Source organism: Chelon labrosus, assembly GCF_963514085.1.
Source record: "Chelon labrosus genome assembly, chromosome: 18".
NCBI classification, from domain to species: Eukaryota; Metazoa; Chordata; class Actinopteri; order Mugiliformes; family Mugilidae; genus Chelon; species Chelon labrosus.
Window position 1 is genome coordinate 25801593 of NC_140351.1, and position 25209 is coordinate 25826801.

General features: G+C 40.5%; 1 protein-coding gene across 2 annotated transcripts; it reads left to right on the forward strand.

Annotated features, from left to right (window-relative positions):
• The first annotated feature begins 91 nt into the window (after positions 1–91).
• Positions 92–24758, forward strand: klhl15 (kelch-like family member 15). 2 transcript variants are annotated; one of them, XM_084566156.1, is made up of 9 exons: positions 92–324; positions 1466–1553; positions 5563–5701; positions 9858–10046; positions 10142–10366; positions 10460–10621; positions 13630–13839; positions 14203–14393; positions 18273–24758. In XM_084566156.1, exons 1-9 carry the CDS (start codon positions 264–266, stop codon positions 19030–19032), a joined length of 2025 nt encoding a protein of 674 aa, XP_084422282.1. In that variant the 5' UTR covers positions 92–263; the 3' UTR covers positions 19033–24758. The 2 variants fall into 2 exon arrangements, with proteins under 2 accessions (XP_084422282.1, XP_084422283.1); XM_084566157.1 differs by lacking the exon at positions 92–324 and adding an exon at positions 5023–5132 and having other exon boundaries at positions 1541–1553.
• The last annotated feature ends 451 nt before the right edge of the window (positions 24759–25209 follow it).

Below are 25209 nucleotides of genomic sequence, written 5' to 3' on the forward strand. Positions count from 1 at the left end.
CTTTGATTCTCTTTTTGCCCCCCCCCCCCCCAATAGACGCTCTTTGCCATGCTGCACTACGCCCTTCAGTTCCGCCCAAAAGGGAAATGACGCCGGCGCAGAAAATGGCGTCCGCAAAGCCAGTGGACTGCTGTGGCTTTTTACCCGTTTAATTTAGATCCGTGTGCAGGGGTCTCTTAGTCTGGCCGATGGACAATAATAATAATATGGCAGTGCACCGCTGCCAACCGCTTTCTTGATCCCGGAATCGAACCCGCAACTTCATGTCCGAAGGAGCTAGACCTGCCTGGTCGAAGAGGGGTTGTGGGGATTCGCACCGCCGAGGTGAGACGGCTGGATTTAGCAGCTAAGCTAAAAGCCCCCGGGTCGAGCAGGTGCCGGATCCCCTGTAGCTCCTGTCACCACCGGAGAGAATCGTGACAGTTATCTCGGCTAGTGAAGAAGTTAGCTGCGAAGAGATCTATCTGTGTTAATTATATTTTCTTTTAACAAGTCCCCTAAATGTTTAGCTAACATTGTCGGCTTTACCTTTACCGGAGCCGAATGTGGAGCCTTTGTTTTGGGGCTCTGATTCCAGGATGTAGCGTACTTTCTACTAGCTGTTTTAATAGAAATGAAATAAGGCCGCCATAGTGATGCTCATGATACTCAAGATACGCCAATAACCTTTTTGCCAACGTTAGCTTTGCCTTCAGTATTCCCGACTGACACAATAACACGTCTGTTTGTAACAAGTCAATTAAAACCTGTCAGTTAGCTTAGCTGCAGCCCAGCAGAAACAACTGAGGACTTGTTATCAGTTGTGTAGACTGTCTACCTATTAATATCATTTTCCACACAGAGGTCAGGCCAGTCACATCTTAATACAAAACTACATAAAGATTTTGACCGATTTAAAAAGCTGTTTCCTGTTACATATGCCCTGTTTTCTCTGAGAAGTAATCACTCAGCTGCAGCTCACCTCTAGCAACTTAAGTTATCCTTTAACAGCTGGAAGTGTTTGATTGATTAGATGATCAGTTAGAGTAACGGATTAATTCATCATCAAAAGTAGTTGACGGATTTCCTGGTTGCCATTTATCAACAAACGGTGACAGTCATTTGCTGGTTCTTCAAATTTGAGGATTTTCTGGTTGTTGTAAAATGAATATATTTGCTTTCTGCATGCACAAAAAATAAAATGTTTCACTGTTTTCATGATATTTAGTCAACTAATACAAAAAATAATCGTTAAGAACAGCTCTCAAATGTTTACCTGTTTGTCACAAGTGAAAATATGAAGTAAAAGTATCTTTAAAAAAATGTAAGAACATGTATCTTTTGTTGGACTATTCGAAGTATTCTTAAAGAAAAGAAATATGAATTTAAGCTGTCTTAGGTGTGAGTGAATTTATCATGGTCTGTTTGATGGTTTTCTAATTCTCTTCTCTGTCTGAAGCGCCTTTACTGTCTCTTTTTCCGTCAGAACCAGGGAAACACAAACACAGGAAATGCGAGCAGTCCCTTAGTGCTCAGCTGTCAAAGCCTGTGATTGTTCGCCCGGGCTCCCAAAGGTACAACTTTCGTCTCTAAAGCACTGCAAACAAACAAACCCTTATGCTGTCACTAATACCTGAGCATCCATCTTACTCCTTCATCCCTTGCTCCTGACCATCTACTTTATTTCTATCCTCTGTATTTTAAGACATGACGTGGTGGGTGAAAGCCCTTGAGCAAGATGCAGAATCCTTAACTTTAGTTGGCTTTTAAACGCTGACAAAACATTAGGTACACTGGTGAATTGATTTTAATATAACAGTCCCACACTAAATCCCCTTTCTTTACTGTTGTAATGTTCAGTTGATGTTGAAACAGCAGCCATCTGACAAAACCACTACATGGCAAGTTTTCCCTATCCCATTCATTGTACACATGTAATTATAACATTAATTAGTATATTTTCATTCATTCATTCATCTTCTGTACCCGCTTATTCCTGTTAAGGGTCGCGGGGGTCTGCTGGAGCCTATCCCAGGTGTCATCGGGGGGTAAACCCTGGACAGGTCACCAGTCTATCGCAGGGCCAACATAGAGAGACAGACAACCATTCACACTCACACGCACACCTACGGCCAATTTAGAATCACCTAATTAGTATATTTATTCAATTCAATTAAATTTTATTTATATTGTGTCAATAACAGTACAAATTGTCTCAAGACACTTCACAAAACCCGGCCTGAAACCCTTAGAGCAAGCCTGAAGGCTACAGTGGCAAGGATAAACTCCCTTTTAACAGGAAGAAACCTTGAGCAGAACCCAGCTCATATGGAGGGACCCATCTGCCTAAGGCCAGCCGGGTACAGACAGAAGAAAGAGCGAGAAGAGAACAGCAGGAGAAACGAGATAAACATACATCTGTTATAGATACACTACCAGTCAAAGTTTGGACACACCCTCTCATTTAATGGTTTTTCTTTATTTTCATGATTATTTACATTGTAGATTCTCACTGAAGGCAACAAAACTATGAATGAACACATATGTAATAATGTAGTGAAAAAATGTGTGAAAAAACTAAATATGATTCATATTTTAAATTGTTCAAAATAGCCACCCTTTGCTTTGATTACTGCTTTGCACACTCTTGGCATTCTCTAGATGAGCTTCATGAGGTAGTCACCTGAAATGGTTTTCCAACAGTCTTGAAGGAGTTCCCAGAGATGCTCCATCACTCTACTTCTTGGACAGATGGCCCTTACACAGCCTGGAGGTGTGTTTGAGGTCATTGTCCTGTTGAAAAATAAATGATGGTCCAACTAAACGCAAACCGGATGGGATAGCATGTCACTGCAGGATGCTGTGGTAGCCATGCTGTGCTTTCAAGTTTGAATAAATCCCCAACAGTGTCACCAGTAAAACACCATCACACCAACTCCTCCATGCTTCACGGTTGGAACCATGCATGTAGAGACCATCCGTTCCCCTTTTCTGCGTTGCACAAAGACACAGCCTTTGGAACCACAAATCTCAAATTTGTACTCAGACCAAAGCACAGATTTCCACTGGTCTAATGTCCATTCCTTGTGTTTCTTGGCCCAAACAAATCCCTTCTGTTTGTTGCTTTTCCTTAGTAGTGGTTTTCTAGCAGCTATTGGACCATAAAGGCCTGATTGGTGCAGTCTCCTCTGAACAGTTGATGTAGAGATGTGTCTGCTACTAGAACTTTGTGGCATTGATCTGGACTCTAATCTGAGGTGCTCTTAATTTACGATTTCTGAGGCTGGTGATTCGGATGAACTTATCCCCAGCAGCAGAGGTGACTCTCGGTCTTCCTTTCCTGGGGCGGTCCTCATGTGAGCCAGTTTCGTCATAGCGCTTGATGGTTTTTGCAACTGCACATTCAAAGTTTTTGCAATTTTCCGGACTGACTGACCTAATGATGGACTGTCGTTTCTCTTTATTTAGCTGATTGGTTCTTGCCATATTATGAATTCTAACAATTGTCAAATAGGGCTGTCAGCTGTGTACTAACCTGACTTCTGTACAACACAACTGATGGTCCCAACCCCATTAAGAAGGCAAGAAATTCCACAAATGAACCCTGACAAGATACACCTGTGAAGTGAAAACCATTTCAGGTGACTGCATCATGAAGTTCATTGAGCGAAGTCCAAGGGTTTGCAGCACTGTCAACAAAGTAAAGGGTGGCTGCTTTGAGGACTGTAAAATATGAATCATATTTGGATTTATTTTAATACATAATGTGTTCATTCATAGTTTTGATGGCTTCACTGAGAATCTACAATGTAAATAGTCATGAAAATAAAGACATATGATTAAATGAGAGGGTGTGTCCAAACTTTTGACTGGTACTGTACATATATCTGACTAAAGCGTACATGTGGAGTCTTATGATACAAACTGATGATGTTACATGACAGTTTGAAAATGTAAGAGTAATCATAGGCAGTTTGGAAAATTGTTCATTCAGGTAGGACTGGATAACTGCAGGAGGCCATGAAGACTGGGCAGGTAAATGAGACCACAACAACAGATTTAGTATGGAGCTCCACAGGAAACACACAACTCCAGGCCAGAGACACTCACAAGAAGATGGAGGAGGAGGGGGGAGAGGGACACACATCAGTTTTTCAAAATATAGATTCAATTCAATTTAATACAATTCAATTTTATTTATATAGCATCAATAACAATACAAATCGTCTCAAGACGCTTTACAAAACCCGGCCTGAAACCCCCAGAGCAAGCCTGAAGGTGACAGTGGCAAGGAAAAACTCCCTTTTAACAGGAAGAAACCTTGAGCAGAACCCAGCTCATATGGAGGGACCCATCTGCCTAAGGCCAGCCGGGTACAGACAGAAATGAGAGAGATGAAGAATAGATGAATATTTATTTTCACTAGTGTACCTAATGAACTGGCAAGTGAGTGTATGTGTTTTTAGAAATCATAAAAATATCTTGTCACATAAATAAATGTTAAAACTAATTAACAGGAAAAAACAGGTCAAATCTAACAGTTAAAGAAAGTTTGACAGCAAGTTTCACCCACTTAATTGTGATAGATTATTAGAGAAAAGTCATGTTTTGGTTTCATAGCCCTTTTTATAGTTACTCATTTTTTGTGTATTGCTTAAATATGCATGATTTTGTGCTTAGTTTCAATGAATTCTGTTTAATTTAGATGTCATTTTGATAGCAGCTTCTAAAATCTGGAAACACGGTGACAAGCTATTACAAGATCCAAACTTTTAATCCCATCTATTTATCTCATATCCCTGATTTTCATCATGACATCAAGCAAATAATCCAACTGACTTTACCTGCAGTCATTTTGCCTCCTTTAGTGAAAAAAGAACATTATAATTGTTGACATGAACAAGATGGCAGAAAGTATTTGGACATGAGACATCCGACTGTCAGAAATGGTGTCCTCAGTCTGTCCACACACTTTTGGCCATGCAGTTGCTGATTGAAGCTTTAATGCTTTAATGTAGCCGTTGTGTTGGCTTTGTCGTCCAGGTGATTGACGCTCAGAAAAAGGGACTTTGTTAGCATCTTCTGGACACAAGGGGCACTGTCCTCTGATTGGCTCGGACAACCCCCTCTGACATGCCCGTGGCCAATCAGAGGTGAGTGTGCTGTGTGTATGAGTGTGTGCAGATGATGATGATGATGGTGATAATGGTGATGATGGTGTGTGTTTCTGTGTTTTTTTTTTTCTTTCTCTTTGTGCCAATATGGATGTATGGTTTCATGCTGGATCCATCAACTGGAATGTGTTGCAGTGTTTTTTTCCACCAGTGTGTCTGTGTACCTTACGCTTGGCTGTGAAAGAGTAACGGCTTGTTAGGATGTAGCAGTTGAAATGCTGAGTGTCCTATTGAATGCCGTTCCAGCCCCAGAGTAACTGTTTTCCAGCAGAGCTCACAAAAAAAAAAATCATAGGATAGACTTGACATCTTGATACATGCTAAATGAATTATTTATGCTCTAACCAACTGTTTATGCTCATACTTGCTCCTTCCTCTCCTTCACCCCTTCACCCCTTCACCCCTTCAGGTGTGTTATGTCGGGGGCGGATGTGGAGGTGTACCTGTCCCAGGTGCACGATGGTAGTGTGTCGTCAGGCTTTCGGGCGCTGTATGAGGAACGTCTGCTGCTGGATGTCACACTGTTGATAGAGGAGCACCACTTCCAGGTACATGAACATTAATACCACCAAGAGGTCAAATGAATAAAATTGTAAATGCCGCTCTAATCTGGAAAAAATGTTGGTTTAAGTTTATCCAAAAAAAGGTTCAAAAAAGGCAACTGGACTTGTAGAGTTTTTTTGAGAAGACGTTTCACCACTCATCTGAGTAGCTTCTTCAGTTCTAGGGGACTGGTGGGAAGTCTGAGGTTTAAATAGGAACTCCTCCTGAAACTTGCTTGTTATGTTAACAACCAGAAACTGGTGCAGTTAACTTCCATTATCGATTGGGTACTTACCTGTTGTTGAGGGGGGACTGTTTTTTGTCCCCGTCCTCTTCCCTATGAATGGTGCTCTAACGACTCTTGTCCATCAGAGGCTCCAGTGTCAAGGTGTGAATGAGGTTAAAACTTCTTGGGGACAGAAGTTAAAACTGTATTGTAAATAAATGGCAGATTAAATCTCAGTCCACCTCCTCTGTTTAGTGAAGGTTTTTCCAGTCTGACATAGATTACTTCCTTTACTCCTCTTTCAAACCATCGGTCTTCTCTGGCTAAGATTTGGACATTGTTATCTTCAAAGGAGTGTCCTTTGTCCTTCAGGTGTAGGTGGACCGCTGAATCGTTTCCTGATGAGCTGGCTCTCCTGTGTTGGTACCAGAGGTGGAAAGTAACGAAATACATTTACTCACGTTACTGTATTGAGTAGTTTTTTTTGTGTATTTTGTATTTTTCAAGTAGTTTTTAAAATCGGTAATTTAAATTTTACTTGATTACGTTTTGAGTGAAGTATTGTATTTCGCTACATTACAAATCCCATCCGTTACTGAGTAAAAAAAAAAACGTTGACTAACGAAAACCGAAAAAAAAAATCGCGCCCGGAACCACGTAGTGAGTGACGTATGGTCAGCATGTAGGCTACCACTACCAAGCGCCAAGTCTTTCTGTAGGAGATTGAGAACGAGATGGAGGTGGATCAGAAGAGCGACGACGGTTCAGAGACAGTTTGATTGACAGTTGATTGTTTGAAAAAGTTTTATCGGAGGGTCAGAACTAAAATTGCACATTATACCTTTCTAAGGGTCTTACATGTCATGTGTGACATGTGTTATGTTGTCATTACATGTGTATACATTTGTATAGATTTTTATACATTTATATAGAGTGTTCTTTAATTAAAAACTAAACAGTTTTGGATGTATGACCCCTTGTCCTATTTTCACTGCATGGGAGAGATCCCCCGCCCCGTTCTACAGTTTTTTTTTTTTTTAAATGTAACTAAGTAACTTTTACTTAAAATACATTTTAAATTTGCTACTTATTACTTTTACTTGAGTAATTTCATTTGTACTTGAGTAATATTTCATCCAAGTATTGGTACTTTTACTTGAGTACGATATTTTAGTACTTTTTCCACCTCTGGTTGGTACATGCGTTTATGGATGGGTTTTTTGGTTTCCCCAATGTATAAGTCTGTACACTCCTCACTGCACTGAACAGCGTACACCACATTACTCTGTTTTTGCCTGGGTGTTTTGTCTTTAGGGTGGACCAGTCTTTGCCTAAGTGTATTCCCTGGTTTGAAATAAACTGGAATACGGTGATTTCTGAAAATTCTCCTGAGTTTCGCCGACACTCCAGCCACGTAGGGGATGACGTTTTTTTTTCCTTTTGTTGCTCTCCTCCTCTCTGTCCTTTTTGGGATATATTTTTGAGCCTTTTACAAAGGCCCAGTTGGGATATCTACATGTCTTTAGTGCCCGTTTGATGTGTTTCTGCTCCTTCTCCTAGCCATCCAGTCTTGTGGGTACAGTCTGTGCTCTGTGCTGTGTTCCGGGGGGTGGTGGGAATCAAATAATAAGTGCTGATCAGTGTGAGTGGGTTTTCTATACACTTCAATGTTGAGACTTCGGTCTTCTTTCACATGCACCAGACAGTCCAGGAAAGCCAAACTACCTCTGCTGATATCCTCTCGAGTGAACTTGATGTTGCTGTCCACTGCATTGGTGTGCTCTGGTGGGAATCAAATAATAAGTGAAAGATTCCACTTCCTGTGGAATCTACCCACAAGACTGGATGGCAAGGAGAAGGAGCAGAAACACATCAAACACATCACACTCAACCTAAACCTTTTTTGGATATACCATGACCTGGATGACTGAGAACCTTCACAGACATATTGGTTTAAGTTTAATTTATAGTTGTGCATCACTGGTTTTTCCACGGTAACCCAAAGCGTACCTCCCCAGAAATGTAACTACATGACGCCGCAACATAGACCATAACATTTGTGATCGGTCTGAAATGGATTTCCCTGTTCACAGGCTTCAGTGACTGGGCCAACCACAGAAACGTCTCTCCCTTATTCAGCCTCCCACACACCACATACACTAAATGGTAAATGACTTAGTTTTTATATAGCGCTTTCTACCTGTTGGTCCTCAAAGCGCTTTACAGTCACTTCTACCCATTCGCTCACACAAGCACACACACACATTCACACAAGTGGGGTGCCACGCAACTGGGCCTTCAGTGTCTTGCTCAAGGATACTTCAGCATTTGGCACATTCCGGGGATCAAACCCGCTCTATCTATAGCTTGATACACTACCAGTCAAAATCTTGGACACACCCTCTCGTTTAATGTTTTTTCTTTATTTTCATGATTATTTACATTGTAGATTCTCACTGAAGGCATCAAAACTAAGAATGAACACATATGGAATTATGTAGTAAAGAAAAAAAAGTGTGAAATAAATCCATATTTTAGATTCTTCAAAATAGCCACCCTTTGCTTTGATTACTGCTTTGCACACTCTTGGCATTCTCTCGATGAGCTTCATGAGGTAGTCACCTGAAATGGTTTTCCAACAGTCTTGAAGGGGTTCCCAGAGATGCTGAGCACTTGTTGGCCTTTTTGCCTTCACTCTGTGGTCCATCTCATCCCAAACCATCTCGATTGGGTTTAGGTCAGGTGACTGTGGAGGCCAGGTAATCTGGCACAGCACTCCTAAATGAGAGGGTGTGTCCAAACTTTTGACTAGTAGTGTAGTCAGATGTTTTTTCTGTGTTCTGTGCTGCAGTCATTTCAGTGAAAGTAACTGTTAATTACAGAACAACACCGAAACTAGCGCACTGGTAGACATACTTTCACCGGCATAGCCCCCTATTACGTTGGCTCCATGTAGACCGATTGCAGGTGTAAAAACCAAGCTTTATTCACGGCCTGTTTAGTCTCCTCAAACTTTCATCAAATTTACGGTAAAAACTACAAAAATGAGACCAGAGTCGTGAAAGGTTAGAATCTCTTTACAGTCAACACAAAGATTATAACAGAAATCCAGCAGAATTGATTTGTAGTTCACAAATCTGTGTCTCCATTCCTGCACTAACTTAAGAAAGGTTGATGAAGGGACCTTGAAACCACCTGCTTGAAATGTTGTTCTGGGAATCCTTGGTCCTGGCATTTACAATGCAGCTTTAAAATATTTGCTCCCCTCAGAACTTTTCTACATAAAGATGACCCAAAACTTAGCGGATTTTCACACAAGTCTTGAAAGTAGACAAAGAGAACACAATCAAACGAATGAAAGAAACATTTTATACTTGTGTGTTTATTCAGTTTTCAGTATCTGGTGTGACCTGGTTGTGTAGCACTAACTAAACACTATCTGTAACTTTTGATCAGTCGTTTACAGCAGCTTGGAGAAATTTAATCCCATTCCTCAGTCCAGAACCACTTCAGTTCTGAGATGTTGGTGGGTTTCTTCACATGAAGCTGCTTGCTTCAGGGAGGAAATGTGGAATAAAACAGTTCTGCTATGGAAATGTCCAAACTTGATATAACCATGAAGAATATATCTGTGAAGGTTCTCAGTCATCCAGGTCATGATATATCCAAAAAAGTTTTAAAAAGGCAACTGGACTTATAGAGTTTTTTTGAGAAGACGTTTCACCACTCATCCAAGTAGCTTCTTCAGTTCTAGGGGACTGGTGGGAAGTTTGAGGTTTAAATAGGAATGTCCTACTGAAACTTGCTCATTGTGTAAACAACCAGAAACCGGTGCTTGGACATGAAGAATATAGGGATGCCTATAAAGCTGTTGCTGACATTGCTGCATCGTCTTGTGTGTAATGTGTGTTCCTCTGGTGTTTTTCTATATCTAGGCCCACAAGGCGCTTCTGGCCACCCAGAGCGACTACTTCCGGGTCATGTTCACAGCCGACATGAGAGAGAGGGACCAGGATAAGATACACATGAAGGGACTGACAGCCGCTGGGTTCGGCCACATTCTGCGTTTCATGTACTATGGCTCACTGGAGCTCAGCATGCCCACCGTCCAGGAGATCCTGCAGGTAGCACACACATGAATGCTGGTTCTCTGTTGGTTCACTTCCATATTTAAGCACAGAGTTCATGGAAGAAGTTCCTTCTCTTCCTGTCCCGGCAGGCGGCCATGTACGTCCAGCTGACTGAGGCGGTGGAGTTCTGCTGCTCATTCCTGCTTGCCAAGATCTGCCTGGAGAACTGTGCTGAGGTCATGCGCCTCCTGGAGGACTTCAGCGTGGGTGTGGAGGGTGTCCAAGAGCAGCTGGACAACTTCCTGCTCGACAACTTTGTTCCCCTCATGAGCCGTCCCGACTTTCTGTCCTACCTCAGCCTCGAGAGACTGCAGGTCTGTTACATTTGTACATTTCTTTTTCAGTAATTCAAAATTCACTTGGGCGGTAAGGAATTGAATCCCTCTCTGCTTCACTTTGTGGACCAGGCTTACCTGAACAGTGATGCTCTGAGTCGTTTCCCAGAAATTGAGCTGTATGAAGCTGTTCAGGCGTGGCTGCGACACGACCGGCGGCGCTGGAGGCACACGGACACCATTGTACAGTCCATCCGCTTTTGTCTTATGACTCCCGCCAACATCTTTGAGAAAGTGAGTGCCGACTTCTGACAGATGGAGATGAGCCTCTTCATATTTACACCTTAATAGCCACTAAACAAATGCTGGACTGAAGTTGGACTTGAAGTGAAATGTTCTTATAACAATTAAGTTCTTATGTTCTCTGCCAGAGTGAAAGAAGCTTGAGGATTTACATTTCAAGATCTGCATCACATCTAAACTACAACGAATCATCTCTGTGCGAACATGGAGCAACGGAGAAGTTGTCTCAGACTTAGGTTCATGAAACTATTTCTTCCAAGAGCCTGCAGTGTTAGAAAAGTCTACTTACAGAATCTAGGAAGGTTTATATTAACTGCAGTATAATTGCTTAAAAAATATTCTTCTGAACAAGAGATATTTTGAGTGCCTAACATATGAAAATCATAATCGGAAAATTCTCCTCTTTTTTTTTTTTTTTAAACTGAAGTGCTTATTGGACGTTTAAACAAAATCCAAAATTAAAACTAAAAACTGCACATATAACTAGATGATTGCAAGCAATCATAAAGGGGTCCATGCCGTGGCCAAGTCGTCCCCGAGCGGGATGCAGAGGCATAAGTCACCAGTAGTGCCACCTATAGACCGTTTTGCATGGAACTTGGTGTGCTTGTAAGGAGTCATCCACAGATTATTATTGTCAATTTCAAACAGTTTACTGTGGTGGTTTGTGAGATATAAACATGTAGTCGTTGTAGCGCCCCCAACAGGCATGATTGTACGCAAGCATATTATAATGACGGTTGCTATATTTGCATGTCATATGTAACACCCCCTGTTGACGTAATGTCACGCAACTTGATGGGCGTCTACACAATATTTTACAGATTGTGTATGCCAAATTTCATTAAGTTAGCTATTGCAGTTTTTGAGATATTGAAATGTTGCTTTTGTAGCACCCCCTAGAGACCAAGGGTCACAAAAGTTGGGGTGCTTGTATAGAATCATATTATTATCAATGGTATGAAGTTTGATTAAGTTTGGGTATATACTTCGCAAAATATTAGCTTTGGAGTTATACTGTGCCATGCCATAAAAATTAATTAGCCATTAACTTAAGAAAGAATTTTCTGTCTAGGGCACACGGTTCTCGAGATATGAGCCAAAATGTAAATTGATTTATTATACCGCCACCTAGCTGTAGGCATGTGTATTGGCACCTTGGCAAAGTGGAATCTCAGGACTTCTACCAAGTTACCAGGTTTGATGCCTTTCACTCTTGCAGTTTGTCCTGGGCAGACATTTTTAGCTACGCAGAACATTAAGGCGAAATATAAGAAGAAGAAAAATTGAAAGGAAAACCAATAGGATATCCTGCAACTTTGTTTGCATGGACCCCGAATTAGGATGCACTGGATCAAGCGTGATCCACAGTGGCCTCTCCCCTCAAGCCATGGGATCCAAAGGCCCCCACTAACAACATTCTGTTGCCAGACATCACAGGACACCCTGAGAAGGCCCATGTCCATTTTCTGATGAGTCACAAATGTTTTGGAGACATTACCACAAGACCCTCTGCAACATTAGGTTGCATCTACAAAACTTTCATAAAAATCTGATAAGAAATAAATGACTGCACATTTTAAAGATGACAATTTAATCTTTTAAATAACCAGTTCAATTAAATTAAAAAAGTTGACTGTCCTGGTGTAGCCAGGCTCAATTCTTCAGAATGAGTCTGGTAACACTGTTTGCGATACCAGTTGCGATACAGACCCCCCAACCAATCCTACAACCAATCGGAGCCATTTTTTGTAAACAAATTCAACTCCATGGCTCACAAATGACGTGTATGACTATGTCGTTGTCACTCCCAACACCACATCCAAACAGTCTGATTGACCCGGCAGATCTTTGCTGGAGTATAATCAACAGAGAAACTCCAGACCAACTATACACCACAAAACGTTTTTGGGATGGGTGAAGTTAGTCTGAATTCCAGGCTACTGAAATTCAAATATGCAGCACCATGACCTCTATTGACAAAGATAATCTTAATACACTGCTTGGCCAAAAAAAAGTTGCCACCAAAAAAAGGTCCAACACTCTAGTATTTCATTGGACCGCCTTTAGCTCTGATTACAGCATGCATTTGCTGTGGCATTGTTTCGATAAGGTTCTACAATGTCACAAGATTTATTCCCATCCAGTTTTGCATCATTTTTCACCAAGATCTTGTATTGATGATGGGAGAGACTGACCACACTGCGCACAGCCTTTTCCAGCACATCCCAAAGATTCTCAATGGGGTTAAGGTCTGGACTCTGTGGTGGCCAATCCGTGTGTCAAAATGATGTCTCATGCTCCCTGAACCACTCTTTCACGATTTGAGCCCCATGAATCCTGGCATTGTCATCTTGGAATATGCCCGTGCCATCGGGGAAGAAAAAATCCATTGATGGAATAACCTGGTCATTCAGTATATTCAGGTAGTCAGCTGACCTCATTCTTTGGACACATAATGTTGCTGAACCTAGACCTGAGCAACTGCAGCAACCCCAGATCATAGCACTGCCCCCACAGGCTTGTACAGTAGACACTAGGCATGATGGGTGCATCACTTCATCTGCCTCTCTTCTTACCCTGATGCCCCCATCACTCTGGAACAGGGTAAATCTGGACTCATCAGACCACATGACCTTCTTCCATTGCTCCAGAGTCCAATCTCAGTGCTCCCTAGCAAATTGGAGCCTTTTTTTCCGGTTAGCCTCACTGATTAGTGGTTTTCTTAAGGCTACACAGCTGTTCAGTCCCAATCCGTTGAGTTCCCTTCGCATTGTATGTGTGGAAATGATCTTACTTTCACTATTAAACATAGCCCTGAGTTCTATAGATGTTTTTCTGCCATTCGATTTTTCACCAAACATTTAAGTGATCGCTGATCACGATCAATCAGGGGATTTTTTTCTGACCACATTTCTTCCTCAAAGACGATAGTTCCCCACTATCCTTCCCTTAAACATTTACAGGTTTTCTGACGTTGTCTTGCATTTTTCTCTCAGGTGAAGACGTCCGAGTTCTACCGTTACTCCAGACAGCTGAGGCAGGAGGTCGACCAGGCACTCAGCTACTTCCATGATGTCAACCAGCAGCCTTTGGTGGAGACGCGCTCCAACCGCATCCGCTCAGTCCGTCCGCAGACCGCCGTCTTCAGGGGAATGATTGGCCACAGTATGGTCAACAGCAAGATCCTGCTGCTGCAGCGTCCAAAGGTGGCTACTTGCTTTTTTTTTTGCCACATGGGAATTGAGTCACTATTTAAATGAGTCATAATAATTTTTTTTACGGGGGAGAGATAAATCCAACATGACATAATTTTGCTGCATATGCTTTTAAATGTGCAGATTGATGCTTTTTCTGTTAATAATCTTGGTCTGTAGCACAATTGCAACATGAGTTTTTATATATCTGAAGTTGCAGCTGTCACCAAATGCTACTATAATATTGGGAAAATCAAAAATGGACTGTAGTTTAGCAGAAATGTTGAATCTATACCACAGGAATGGTTTATTAACTCTAGTTAGGAGTTTCCCATCACTCTGTCAATCTCTTACAGTATACTGTTGTGTTTTAAGGTGTGGTGGGAGCTGGAGGGCCCTCAGGTGCCGCTGCGACCTGACTGCTTGGCGATTGTCAACAACTTTGCCTTCCTGTTGGGCGGAGAGGAGCTTGGGCCTGATGGGGAATTTCACGCTTCCTCCAAAGTCTACCGCTACGACCCTCGGCAGAACTCTTGGCTGCGCATGGCAGACATGTCTGTACCCAGGTTAGATGAGCCTGAGCACGGAATACTCTTTGTTTTAATGTTTTCCACAAATGAACAGTGAATCCATTCTGAAATCTGTTAAAGAATACAAATATGTAATTAAACACAATAAAAACAACTAAAAACACAACTCATTGGCTTAGTTACATACACACAACTAACAATACAGTAACATAATCAGCTGTCTCCTCTACACATGACCACATTCTAGTGGCACTTAATCAAACGACACGTTATGCTATGCTAGGCTTGTCCAGCTTTAAAGGGGACATTGGATGCCCATTTCCACAAGTTTATATGTTTCCTTTCATGACTTGGTGGAACTTGTACTGGACTTGAACCCAGAACGGGTTATGATCAAGACTTTTCTGAATGAACTTAATGCTACTTTAGTACATTTTATTGACCGCTACTCTGCATGTCTCTGGTACAGTTAAGCAGATTTTCCAGTGAATGTACACTACCGGTCAAAAGTTTTAGAACACCACACTTTTTCCATTTTTTTACTGAAAATTGTTCAGTTTAGTGTGTCATTGTACTCTGAAATGAAAGCATAGAACAAATAAGCAATTTGAGTTGAAAAAGAAATAGATAATTATAGACCAAAATGTATTCTAAACTTTTGACTCATCAAAGTAGCCACGTTTGGCAGATATAACAGCTGAACACACTCGTGGCATTCTTTCTACAATAGAAATCAAATATTCTTCAGAAAGTTCTTCCCAAGTCTGTTGCAGAAGTTCCCATGAATGTTTGGCACTTGTAGGTTGCTTGGCTTTCACTCTTCTGTCCATTTCATTCCAAACCATAACGATGGGGTTTAAGTCTGGAGACTGTGCTGGCCATGTTTTCAAGCTTACCATCTTGTTCTTTTTTCCTGAGGTAGTTCTGGCATAGCTTGGACTTGTGTTTTGGGTCATTATCTTGCTGTAGGATGAACCTCTGACCAACTAGGTGCATACCAGAGGGTATTGCATGGCGCTGCAGAATGCTGTGGTAGCCGTTTTGGTTCAGGATGCCTCTCATTCTGTACAAGTCACCGACCCTGGATCCAGCAAAAGAGCCCCAGACCATCACACTTCCTCCTCCATGTTTGACAGTTGATGTCACACACTGTGGAACCATCCTCTTGCCTACTCGATGTCGTACAAAGATCCTGCGTGATGAACCGAAGATTTGAAACTTTGATTCATCAGTCCATAATACCTTCTTCCAGTCTTCAGTAGTCCAATGGCGGTGTTTCATGTCCCAGGCGAGCCTCTTAGTCTTATTCTGACATCTTAGCAATGGCTTTCTTGCTGCAACTCGTCCTGTCAAACCTGCAGCTCGAAGTCTTCTCTTCACAGTTGAAACTGAGACTTGCTTACTACGACCACTATTAAGCTGTGCTTGAAGCTGTTGTCCTGTGAGCCGCCTATCACACAAGCTGTTAACTATCAGAAACTTGTCCTCTGATTCAGTTGTGGCTTTGGGTCTGCCAGACCTCTTCCTGTCAGAGTTTCCCCCAGTTTCTGAGTGCCTTTTGATGGTGAAGATAACTGTACTCACTGCCACCTTGACTTTCTTTGCAGTTTCCCTGTAGGAAAGACCTACATTTTTAAGTGTTATGATGGTCTGTCTCTCTTCCATTGATAACTGCCTTTTTCTCGCCATTTTTGTAGCAATACACTACTTTCTGCAGTACAATACTGTTCACCTGATGCTCATGAGGGTCTGGTACCACAGTGTGTTCCAGCACTGCTTTTATGCAGACAGAGGGGGTTGTAAGTAATGAAGAAAAGTTGGAACACCTGTAGGAATTAGTAGCACCAGCTTTCAAGGCTGATTCAACCTTCATTGCTGCAGAACAGCTTTAAATTGTTAACCCACTTCTTGTTCCCTGAAAGAGGCCTTTCTGTATAATTCTGAAATGTACATTATTTTTCAGTTTTGGGTTACCAAACCTTTTTTTTTTTTTTTAACCTCTGGCTGTTCAGTACTTATCTTTGTACCATTTCAAGCTATTCATTGGACTTGCACGACTTGAATTGCAATAAATAACTGGAAAAATGAGGGTGTTCTAAAACTTTTGACCGGTAGTGTATGCTAAGTGACACCACTTTGCTCTTGTTTCTCCTGAGTGTGGGATTCAGTGTAAAGATGCCAGAACAGCTTGCATAACACGACAGCTTCATTGTAGATGTGTATCCAATGCTTGCTGAACCTAAATGTGGCTTCTCTACCTGTGTACAAGGGAAGGAGGGGTGATCTGAAGCTGTGTAGGGACAGGGCTCAGGGGCGGTCTTATGTTCAGAACAAATGGCTGAAATTTGAAACGGCTCGCTGAATGACACATTTTCACTCTTAGGCTACTCTTATCTGCTTTTCTGTGCTGGCAGACATGCCACACACTCTACTAAATGTAGAAAAAGCGAGAAGTGAGAAGTGTTCCCTTTAAGTATCTGTGTTCACACCTGGCACTAAAATTTGTCCCCACATGTGTTCCCGGCCAGTACTTTAGAGCAGATCTAAGTTTCTCTGTATGTAAATAAGCAGCACCGTCATGTTGTTAGTGGAATATTGTAACAGCTGACGTCTATAATGGAGCGTTACCTACTGCTGGATGAGAACCATGTACAGCTGTTTGTTGTGTGTGCGTCATGACTTGGGGAGATGATACATATTTTGGAACAAGCTAGGGAGTCTTTCTCGCTCACTGAAATGTTATATTTATTTTAAAAACAAAGTTCAGATTATAACTGAACCCTGGAAACTTCCATACTTACCATAATTTCACCACTGTGCTGTGTCGAAGCAGTTGCAGAAAAATCTTAAGAAAATGATAAAGGTAAATAAAAACACTAGTTGTGTGTGCACCATGGCTGTGGCCTGGTTGTGTTCACTCCTGTATTTAAAGCTGGCCACTTGCGATTGGATTTCTAAGGACACAAGTTAATGCAAGATCTGGGATGGGGCTTTGGTTGTTTTCCACCGATCCAGTGCTGTAAGATGTTCTTCCCTGCAGCATAATTAAGAATACAATGAAATCTCCAACTTGTTAATGTTACATGCTTGATCGGGAGACAGTGTGCATTTAGTTTCTGACTCATTATCTTTTCTATTTCCCATAATACATTAGACCTCTACATTTGCAAATTATCACTTTACCAAAGACATTGAGTTAGAGTAACAATTTCTGTCTTGTATTTAGGGCACCTGGGTGTCAATTACGATATATTTGGGGTGGTCCAGTCAGCATTTTGCAGCCAATCACCAACCACAGGATCTGTCTGAAGCTGCTTCTAAAAATCTTTATTTTTATCTATTCTTGGAGTGTGGTTCTAATAAGAGGTAAAAATAAACCACTCCAATCTGTTTTTTTTTTCTTCGTCAATTACTCAGGAATACTAAATCTGAATATACATTTACATTTAAGTATACATTTGTAACACAAAAAACAATATAGCCTTGTGTTCTTGTGGAATAAAATAAATAGCTTTAATAATTAAAAAAATGGAAAAACGTAAAATGTGGACAGACCACCAAGTTTGAAAATAAATAAAACTGAAGCCACAAAATAAATTTCAGTAGGCTGAGAGTAGAAACCAAAACATCATCTTCTTTTCTCCAATGTGAGCTGCAGAGCTGAAAAACCTATTTCTCCACTTGTGCACGGTCCTCAGAGGTAGCCTCGTACTGCTTGGGCCATTTGTTGTCCTGATAAAAAAACAAGGCTGGCTGCTGACCCCTGTATACACAACATGCAAGGAGCCAGTTGCTGGTACTTTTTCTCGGGCCCCTTAGGGCCACTACGTTTTGCTGCCCCTTCCAGTGACCAGGGCGTCACTAAGCAGACTTATTCACTCATTGATACATATTCCTGGTGTTTCTTATCTGCAGGTCAGAGTTTGCTGTGGGCGTTATTGGAAAGTTTATTTATGCTGTGGCAGGCCGCACGCGAGACGAGACCTTCTACTCCACTGAACGATACGACATCACAGAGGATCGCTGGGAGTTTGTGGACCCATATCCTGTGAACAAGTACGGTCACGAGGGAACAGTACTTAATGGTAAACTGTACATCACAGGTGGCATCACCTCCTCTTCCACCTCCAAACAGGTGTGCGTGTTTGATCCAGGGCGTGAGGCGGGTGGCGGGGGTGGAGGAGGGAGCTCGGGCGGGTCTGACTCACACAGGACACGCGGCAGTCGTGGCCCACTGCTGCCCGGCACTCACGCAAGCTGCTGGGAGAACAAATCAAAAATGAACTATGCGCGCTGCTTCCACAAGATGATCTCCCACAACGGGAAGCTGTACGTGTTTGGAGGCGTGTGTGTGATCCTGCGGGCGTCCTTTGAGTCGCAGGGCTGCCCATCCACTGAGGTGTATGACCCAGAGACGGACGAGTGGACCATCCTCGCTTCCATGCCCATTGGGCGCAGCGGCCATGGTGTGGCTGTGTTGGACAGGCAGATCATGGTGCTGGGTGGTCTCTGTTACAACGGCCACTACAGTGACTCCATCCTCACTTTCGACCCAGATGAAAACAAGTGGAAGGAGGACGAGTATCCCAGGATGCCTTGCAAACTGGATGGTCTGCAGGTGTGCAGTCTGCACTTCCCAGAATATGTGCTAGAGCACGTCAGACGCTGCAGCTGAGGTCTGTTGCCTCCTTTTATAGAAATGGAAATGCTCTGTTCGAGGACTTAGGTCTCTTGCTAGAGGGGGTCAGGTGTTTACAGGTGTAAGACTCGACTGACACGCAAGCTAGAGACCAGCACTTACTTAAAAGTGAGAAAAAGAGGGCTCGGGGCCACAGCTCTTCTTAACGAAGGCAGTTAAAGTGTGCCGAGACATCACATGAACATTTTCAGAATTAGCTTTCTCAGAAAATTAAGGAAAAAAAAATCTTTGGGAGAAAAAAAAGGTTTCATTCTGCTGGTTTATGTTTGGACTGTTTCCTGGTCTACTACTCACCAACTGTATTTAGGCTGTCCAGTCAGGCTTGCTGCAGAAACGCACTGGAAGCGTTGAATACATACATTTCCAATAAAATCTACCAAACACACCTGTACCACCAATTTCACTTTAATAGCAATTTCATAGCCTGCTGCCTCCAATGTCATATTTAATGACCTTTATTTGAGTAGTCAGTAAAAACTATTCCAAAAATGTCCTATAAAATACATAATAGCAAGAGGAAGCAATCAGGTATATAAACACTATATACTGTAGTGTAATTCATTTTATAACCTAAAGACTGTAGACACGGACACCATTAAACATACTAAAATATTATTACAGATGCTGCTCATGCTTCAGTGAAATTCGCTTCCAGTGCGTTCCAGCTTACAGTCTTAATTTTGCTCTTTGCTCCACCATAATGTGCTCATGTTTGTTATAACATCACCGCGTGTTTCCTTCCTCCTCCTGTCTCCCAACACATTAATAAGAGAACACTACACGGTACAAAGGCTTCTTCTTCATCCGCTTGTGATGTGGATGATGATGAGGCTCGCATGCCAAAGCTCTAGAGTAGCAGTGCTTTACTCACTCTCGTTGACAGTCCCAGTGCACTTTATTGGTCTCTTATTGTGTATGAACACAGTTTTACCAGCTTCTCAGCATCTCAAGTATTACAGTATGCTGTTACGTTGGTGATTTTTAGCAGTGTCTGAAATGAACTCTGTGGCTGATTAGTCGAGATGAACAAAAATATGCAGCGAGCATAAGCATTTCAAAAACGTGAGATCTCAGGCAAGAACATTTTCATACAGGAAAGAAACAATTACAGGTGAACTGTAATAAAAGTATACAAGCAGTAAAAGGAAAAAAGGGTTTCCTGAAGGGTGATTATTTTAACTAAAAAAAAAAATGGAGATACTGCATTTAAGTGTCAGTCTCCCCCGTTTAATATTAAACATTCACAACTTAATATATCTAATTACGTGATTTAAAGGCAACCAAACATAGTCTGGAAGACAACTTCCGTGCCCATATTTTTATTTTTTTTGTGGCTCAGCAAAGATCTGCTTGGCCAGTCAAATCATTTGGGCTGGCTTTATGTGGTAATGGACAAAAGAGTAACAGTGTCGTAGTCACATACATCATCTGAGCACCGTGGATTTAAATGTGTTTACAGTTCAGTGGCTTCGTTTGGTTGGAGGACTGTCCAGTTGCATGGAAGGATTTTTGTTGAAAAAAAGCCCATAATGAAATCCAAATTCTACTAAGTTAAGCCAAACCACCAAGTCCCACGAACATCATCAGTACAAAAAAATGTTAGGCTAACTGGTGTCTGGATATTAGATTCTCTCATTTCTTCTCCATCATGAACAAATTCAGCAGCTGCTTTATTTACTGTGTGAATAATATTATTAAAATGTTTATCAAGATGGATATTTTTCATCTGTAACTAAAACTTAGCTAATTAACTGTGGTGCTGAGTTAAAATCTGAGTTTCTAGAAAAGTTGGAACACTTTTAAGATCTACACTCAGTACATTCAGTCAGTGTTGAAGCTCAGAAAGGTAGTAATTCAAATGGATGATCTTTTTGGAGACCTGTCCAGGGTGTACCTCCGCCTCTCGCCCGATGACAGCTGGGATAGGCTCCAGCAGACCCCCGCGTCCCTTAACATGAATGAATGAAAAGATCTTTTTGGAAGGTGTAGTCAAACTGGATTGAATTTAAAAGTGATTATGTTATTAAGCCTAGCCCACTGACTACAGTGTCAAATAATAGGAACATCCAGCGGTACAACACAGTAGAAAACACAGTTAAATCAACAGCTCTCTTTTATCCTTTATCCTTCATAAAGACAAGATTTAGTGCAGGACTGTTATTTTGGAATGTTTTCACTGGTGTACAGTGAGTACATATTTAACTGAAAATGGTAAAATATCCATTTTTTGTTTCCTGCTCATTCGCTAATTTGATGCCAGAGACATGAAAGACTGGATGACATGTCCACATTTGGTGGAACATTTCATAGTTAATTACAGACAGGTCAGTGACATGATCGGGTATAAAAAGGCACCTAGAGAGGCTGAGTCAGTCAACAATTTAAGAAGAAGTTTGGGATTCCCTCATCCTTAGAACATAGTATTTAAATATTCAGGTTGTCAGACAGCACTGCATTTAACACTGACATGATTCTGTGGAGGATATCCCTGCATGGTCTCAGTAACATTTCTGAAAACTAGTTGAACACAGTCAATCACTGCATCCACAAATGAAAGAAAAGTTCCAGCAACACTGCTGAGCTATATGCACAGGTTGTGGAGAAACATATGCTGTCATCCAGACAACATCTTTCTCATTTCAACACGACCATGTCAAAAAACATTCTTCACATATTACAACAACATGGCTACGTAGTAAAAGAGTTGCAGTTACCAGCTGAAATCCCACAGTAAGCAAGAATGGAAAACATTTGACTTTCTAAACGACAGACTAGAGCTTGGTATCAATACTGATTTTCTGTATTAATTTGATTCCAATTCACAAGTTAATTCAGTATAAATTCATCTGGAGAGATTCGAGTTTCAAAACAGTCTTACTGAAAGAGATTTTCATAAACTAATCCTTTATATGTCTTTGTTTGTGTCCAGCTCTTCTCCGACACAACATGTCACCAACGTCTACATGAGCTTAGTTTTTATCATTTTTTTAATTTATTTTTTTATTATTAAATATGGGCTTTAAAATATTTTAAAATCATTGCATTCCGATTTTACTTAGTTTTTACAAGCATGCCATTTTTTTGGAGACATAGTTGTATGTGATTTAAAGGTAGATTTGTTTTAATTATTAGAATTATTATTTCAGGCTATCTCTAAAGGTAGCTTTTCTTTGAAACAGTCCTCTAACTTGAGCTCTGTTTTTTGTCACTGTGGCCGAAAGACCTGTTTTTGTGGATACATTTTATTTATTTTTATTTTTTTTCAATCAGTGTCAAAAATCCACCTGCTCTTATGATCCAATATGTAGTTACTACGTTTCTGTGCCAAAATCAATAAATATCTTGTTGAGCAGAAGAGGAATTTTGCATTTTCCTCTGAAAGAAAATGAAACTCTCAAACAGCTTGTAGATATTTGTTGGTGTGAGAGGTTCTTGTTTGAGACCCGCTGAGGCCTCCAAAATGTTCTACACATTTCACATTAAGACTTGAAGCTACAACCAGTCGAACTCAATGTAACCAATGCTTGCAGCTGTGAATCACTCATAGGACAATTCCAAGCCAGTGTTTTAATGTTTTATTTATTTATTTATTTATTTATTTATTTATTTTTTCTTTTTGGCCAGTATGTCCACTAAAGCCGCGCTGCTCTGGTGTTTGGCAGTCACCTGTGTTCATTTCAGACATTGAGAAGTCATCAGAATTTATTCACATCTCGGCAGTCTAAGCCGTGCTCTGGGTCCAGCTCCGTCTTTATATCATGTTTATTTTTATTTAATTTTTTTCATGAGCCAACTGTGAAAAGGGCTAGAGCACATATTAATGCTGTTCTGTCTGTTAGCTGTGTATTTAAGTTATTTATTTTTACTGAGGTGTTGCTTTTGACCGAGCTATGCAGTAACAGCTGTAGGATTATTTATTACAACGAAAAATTTCTTTGTGAATCGCGTTGTATTCAGATTTTTCCTCGTTTCATCCTTGGCCAGTTGTCCCTATGAATGGATGCTGTTCTTCCAATTTGCAGAGCTGAAATGAGCATGCAAACTCAGATAAAGCTGTTGAAAATTGCGCCTGCAGCTGCTTTACATTTTACCGTTTGTGAATTCTATTTGAGCATATTTGAAAAATCTAAGTGGATCAGACTTCACTTGAGTAAAAACTTTAATTCATACTTCCTTCTACCAAGCAGTGTTTCAGTTGTCCACTCCCAAACCTCCCCACTCCTTCGCTGCAGCTTTACAGCCTTCTCTTTTTAGGGGTAATCTTTTAACACTGTGTCACTGGTAGAAATCTTCTCCCACAAACATGACAAGTTGTGTAGACTTTATAATGGTTTGAAAGTCAACTTATTTTCTCAGTCGATTTATCATGTAGTTAATGAAATGTCAAAGAACAGCCCAAAGTTTTGCCTTGGAAAAAGTCTAAATCTAAAGAAAGCAGTAAATTAGTAAAAGTATCAGTGAAAGCAGTAAATTATTTAATTTTTGAAATTTTAGCTAATCAAACAACAATAACTAGACAGTTCAGAGTCTACAGTGCTCAATTTACTTGATTAATTGATTCATTTGTATAAGGTTTTGTCCTTTCAAGCTAATCAAAACATGGTAAGATAATTTTTTGTATCTCTGCACACTCTCCTTGTTTGGTTCACATTTAAGTTATATTATAATGGATCATTGCTTAAATTTTTCGGGCCCCCTAGGCTTCACCTGCAAAATGTTAATTAAAAAAAACTTTATCGCTTTAATGAGAGACAAAGGACAGCCATAAAGTGACACAAAAATACCCTGATGAGAATTTTTAGATGGAAATTAGTACTGAGAGACACAGCGACAACAATTATGCAAAGGACTACAAAAAGACAGTGACAACACATGGTCTGACAGAACATGAAAAGTTGTGTCAACTTGATGAATGTTTGAAAATCAACTTATTTTCTCAATAGATTAATCGTGTAATTAGTAAAATGTAAAAAATAAAAAATAAAATAAAATGACAGCCTAATGGTTCCATATCTAAAGAACAGCGGTAAACCTTTGCATTTGAAAAACATTGAAAAGTATTGGTAGCCATAGCACTGTCACTTGATCGGTTTTATAACATTTTGTCATATTAAGCTAATCAAATCCTGGTAAACAGAAGTTAAACAACAAAGAGTAACACTAAGTAAAAAGAAAATAAACGTTTTTTTCTTTTTCTTTCTATCAATATCTTCTTGCCTAAAGTTGCAACATCGGTCAAATTTTCAAATTTGGAAATTTTCTCAACACTTTAATTGTCATTTTTTCTTTAAATACCTCCACACATGCAGGAAAACATAATGAGACCTGTGTGTTCTTTACATCTCCTGCATGTTCACTGTATTCTGCAGCTGATATCATGAACATGTGCCACTGCAGTCTGCTTGCTGCTCCTCTTCCTCCGTCCTCCACCTTTTCTTCCTTGAAGAAGAAACTTGTAACCAATTAAGTACTACTACTGTTTTTGAGGCACATCCAGTCATAGCGCAGCATCCTTTAGTCCACCACTCTGTCAGTAGGAAAACAGAATAGAGGATTAAAAAGAAAAAATACCTTGCTACAGCGACTGTATCTGAAAAAGAAAGTAAAATCAGATTAACATATCTTATAGTCTGAGTAGAAACTCTTTGGAAACGATTTGTAACTTCTTTCCAGAAATAAATGTTCATATTGGTCAACTTTCAGCTGCCTGTCTGACTATTTTTGTATCTCTCTGTGTGTATACTGTTGATCACATGGCTTTTTTTTTGCTTCCTTATTAAAAAAAATCTAAATATTTCCCATTCACATATGAATTCTTAAAACAACTTATGGTTACTTAGATAACCAAATAATTAATACTGTCTTTACTGATCAGTTAGTAAGTAACTAGTTTTATTAGAATCATTTTAATTTTAGTTGAGATAAAAATGTGATGATAATTAGATCTATTTAATTCAACATGCAAATAGTGTTGGGAATTTTTCTGCTAAGATTTGTAGTGTAGCCAGCAGACAAAGTGATGTCCTGATGTTCAGATCTACTGTGTGTCAACTGGTTTGAGATCATTTGATTTTGAAATTGCCCTTGCTCCCAAAACCTGTGCATAATCCTGAATTTAAAATTGTCAGAATACCAGATGGTTTTGATTGCCAA

What these genes read in the sequence shown, in the direction of transcription:
- klhl15 (XM_084566156.1), top strand. Translation starts at nt 264, where the DNA reads ATGTCCGAAGGAGCTAGACCTGCCTGGTCGAAGAGGGGTTGTGGGGAT. An exon ending in TCAGCCTCGAGAGACTGCAG is followed by an intron (nt 10,367 to 10,459) that starts GTCTGTTACATT and finishes TTTGTGGACCAG; the next exon opens with GCTTACCTGAACAGTGATGC. An exon ending in CCGCCAACATCTTTGAGAAA is followed by an intron (nt 10,622 to 13,629) that starts GTGAGTGCCGAC and finishes TTTTTCTCTCAG; the next exon opens with GTGAAGACGTCCGAGTTCTA.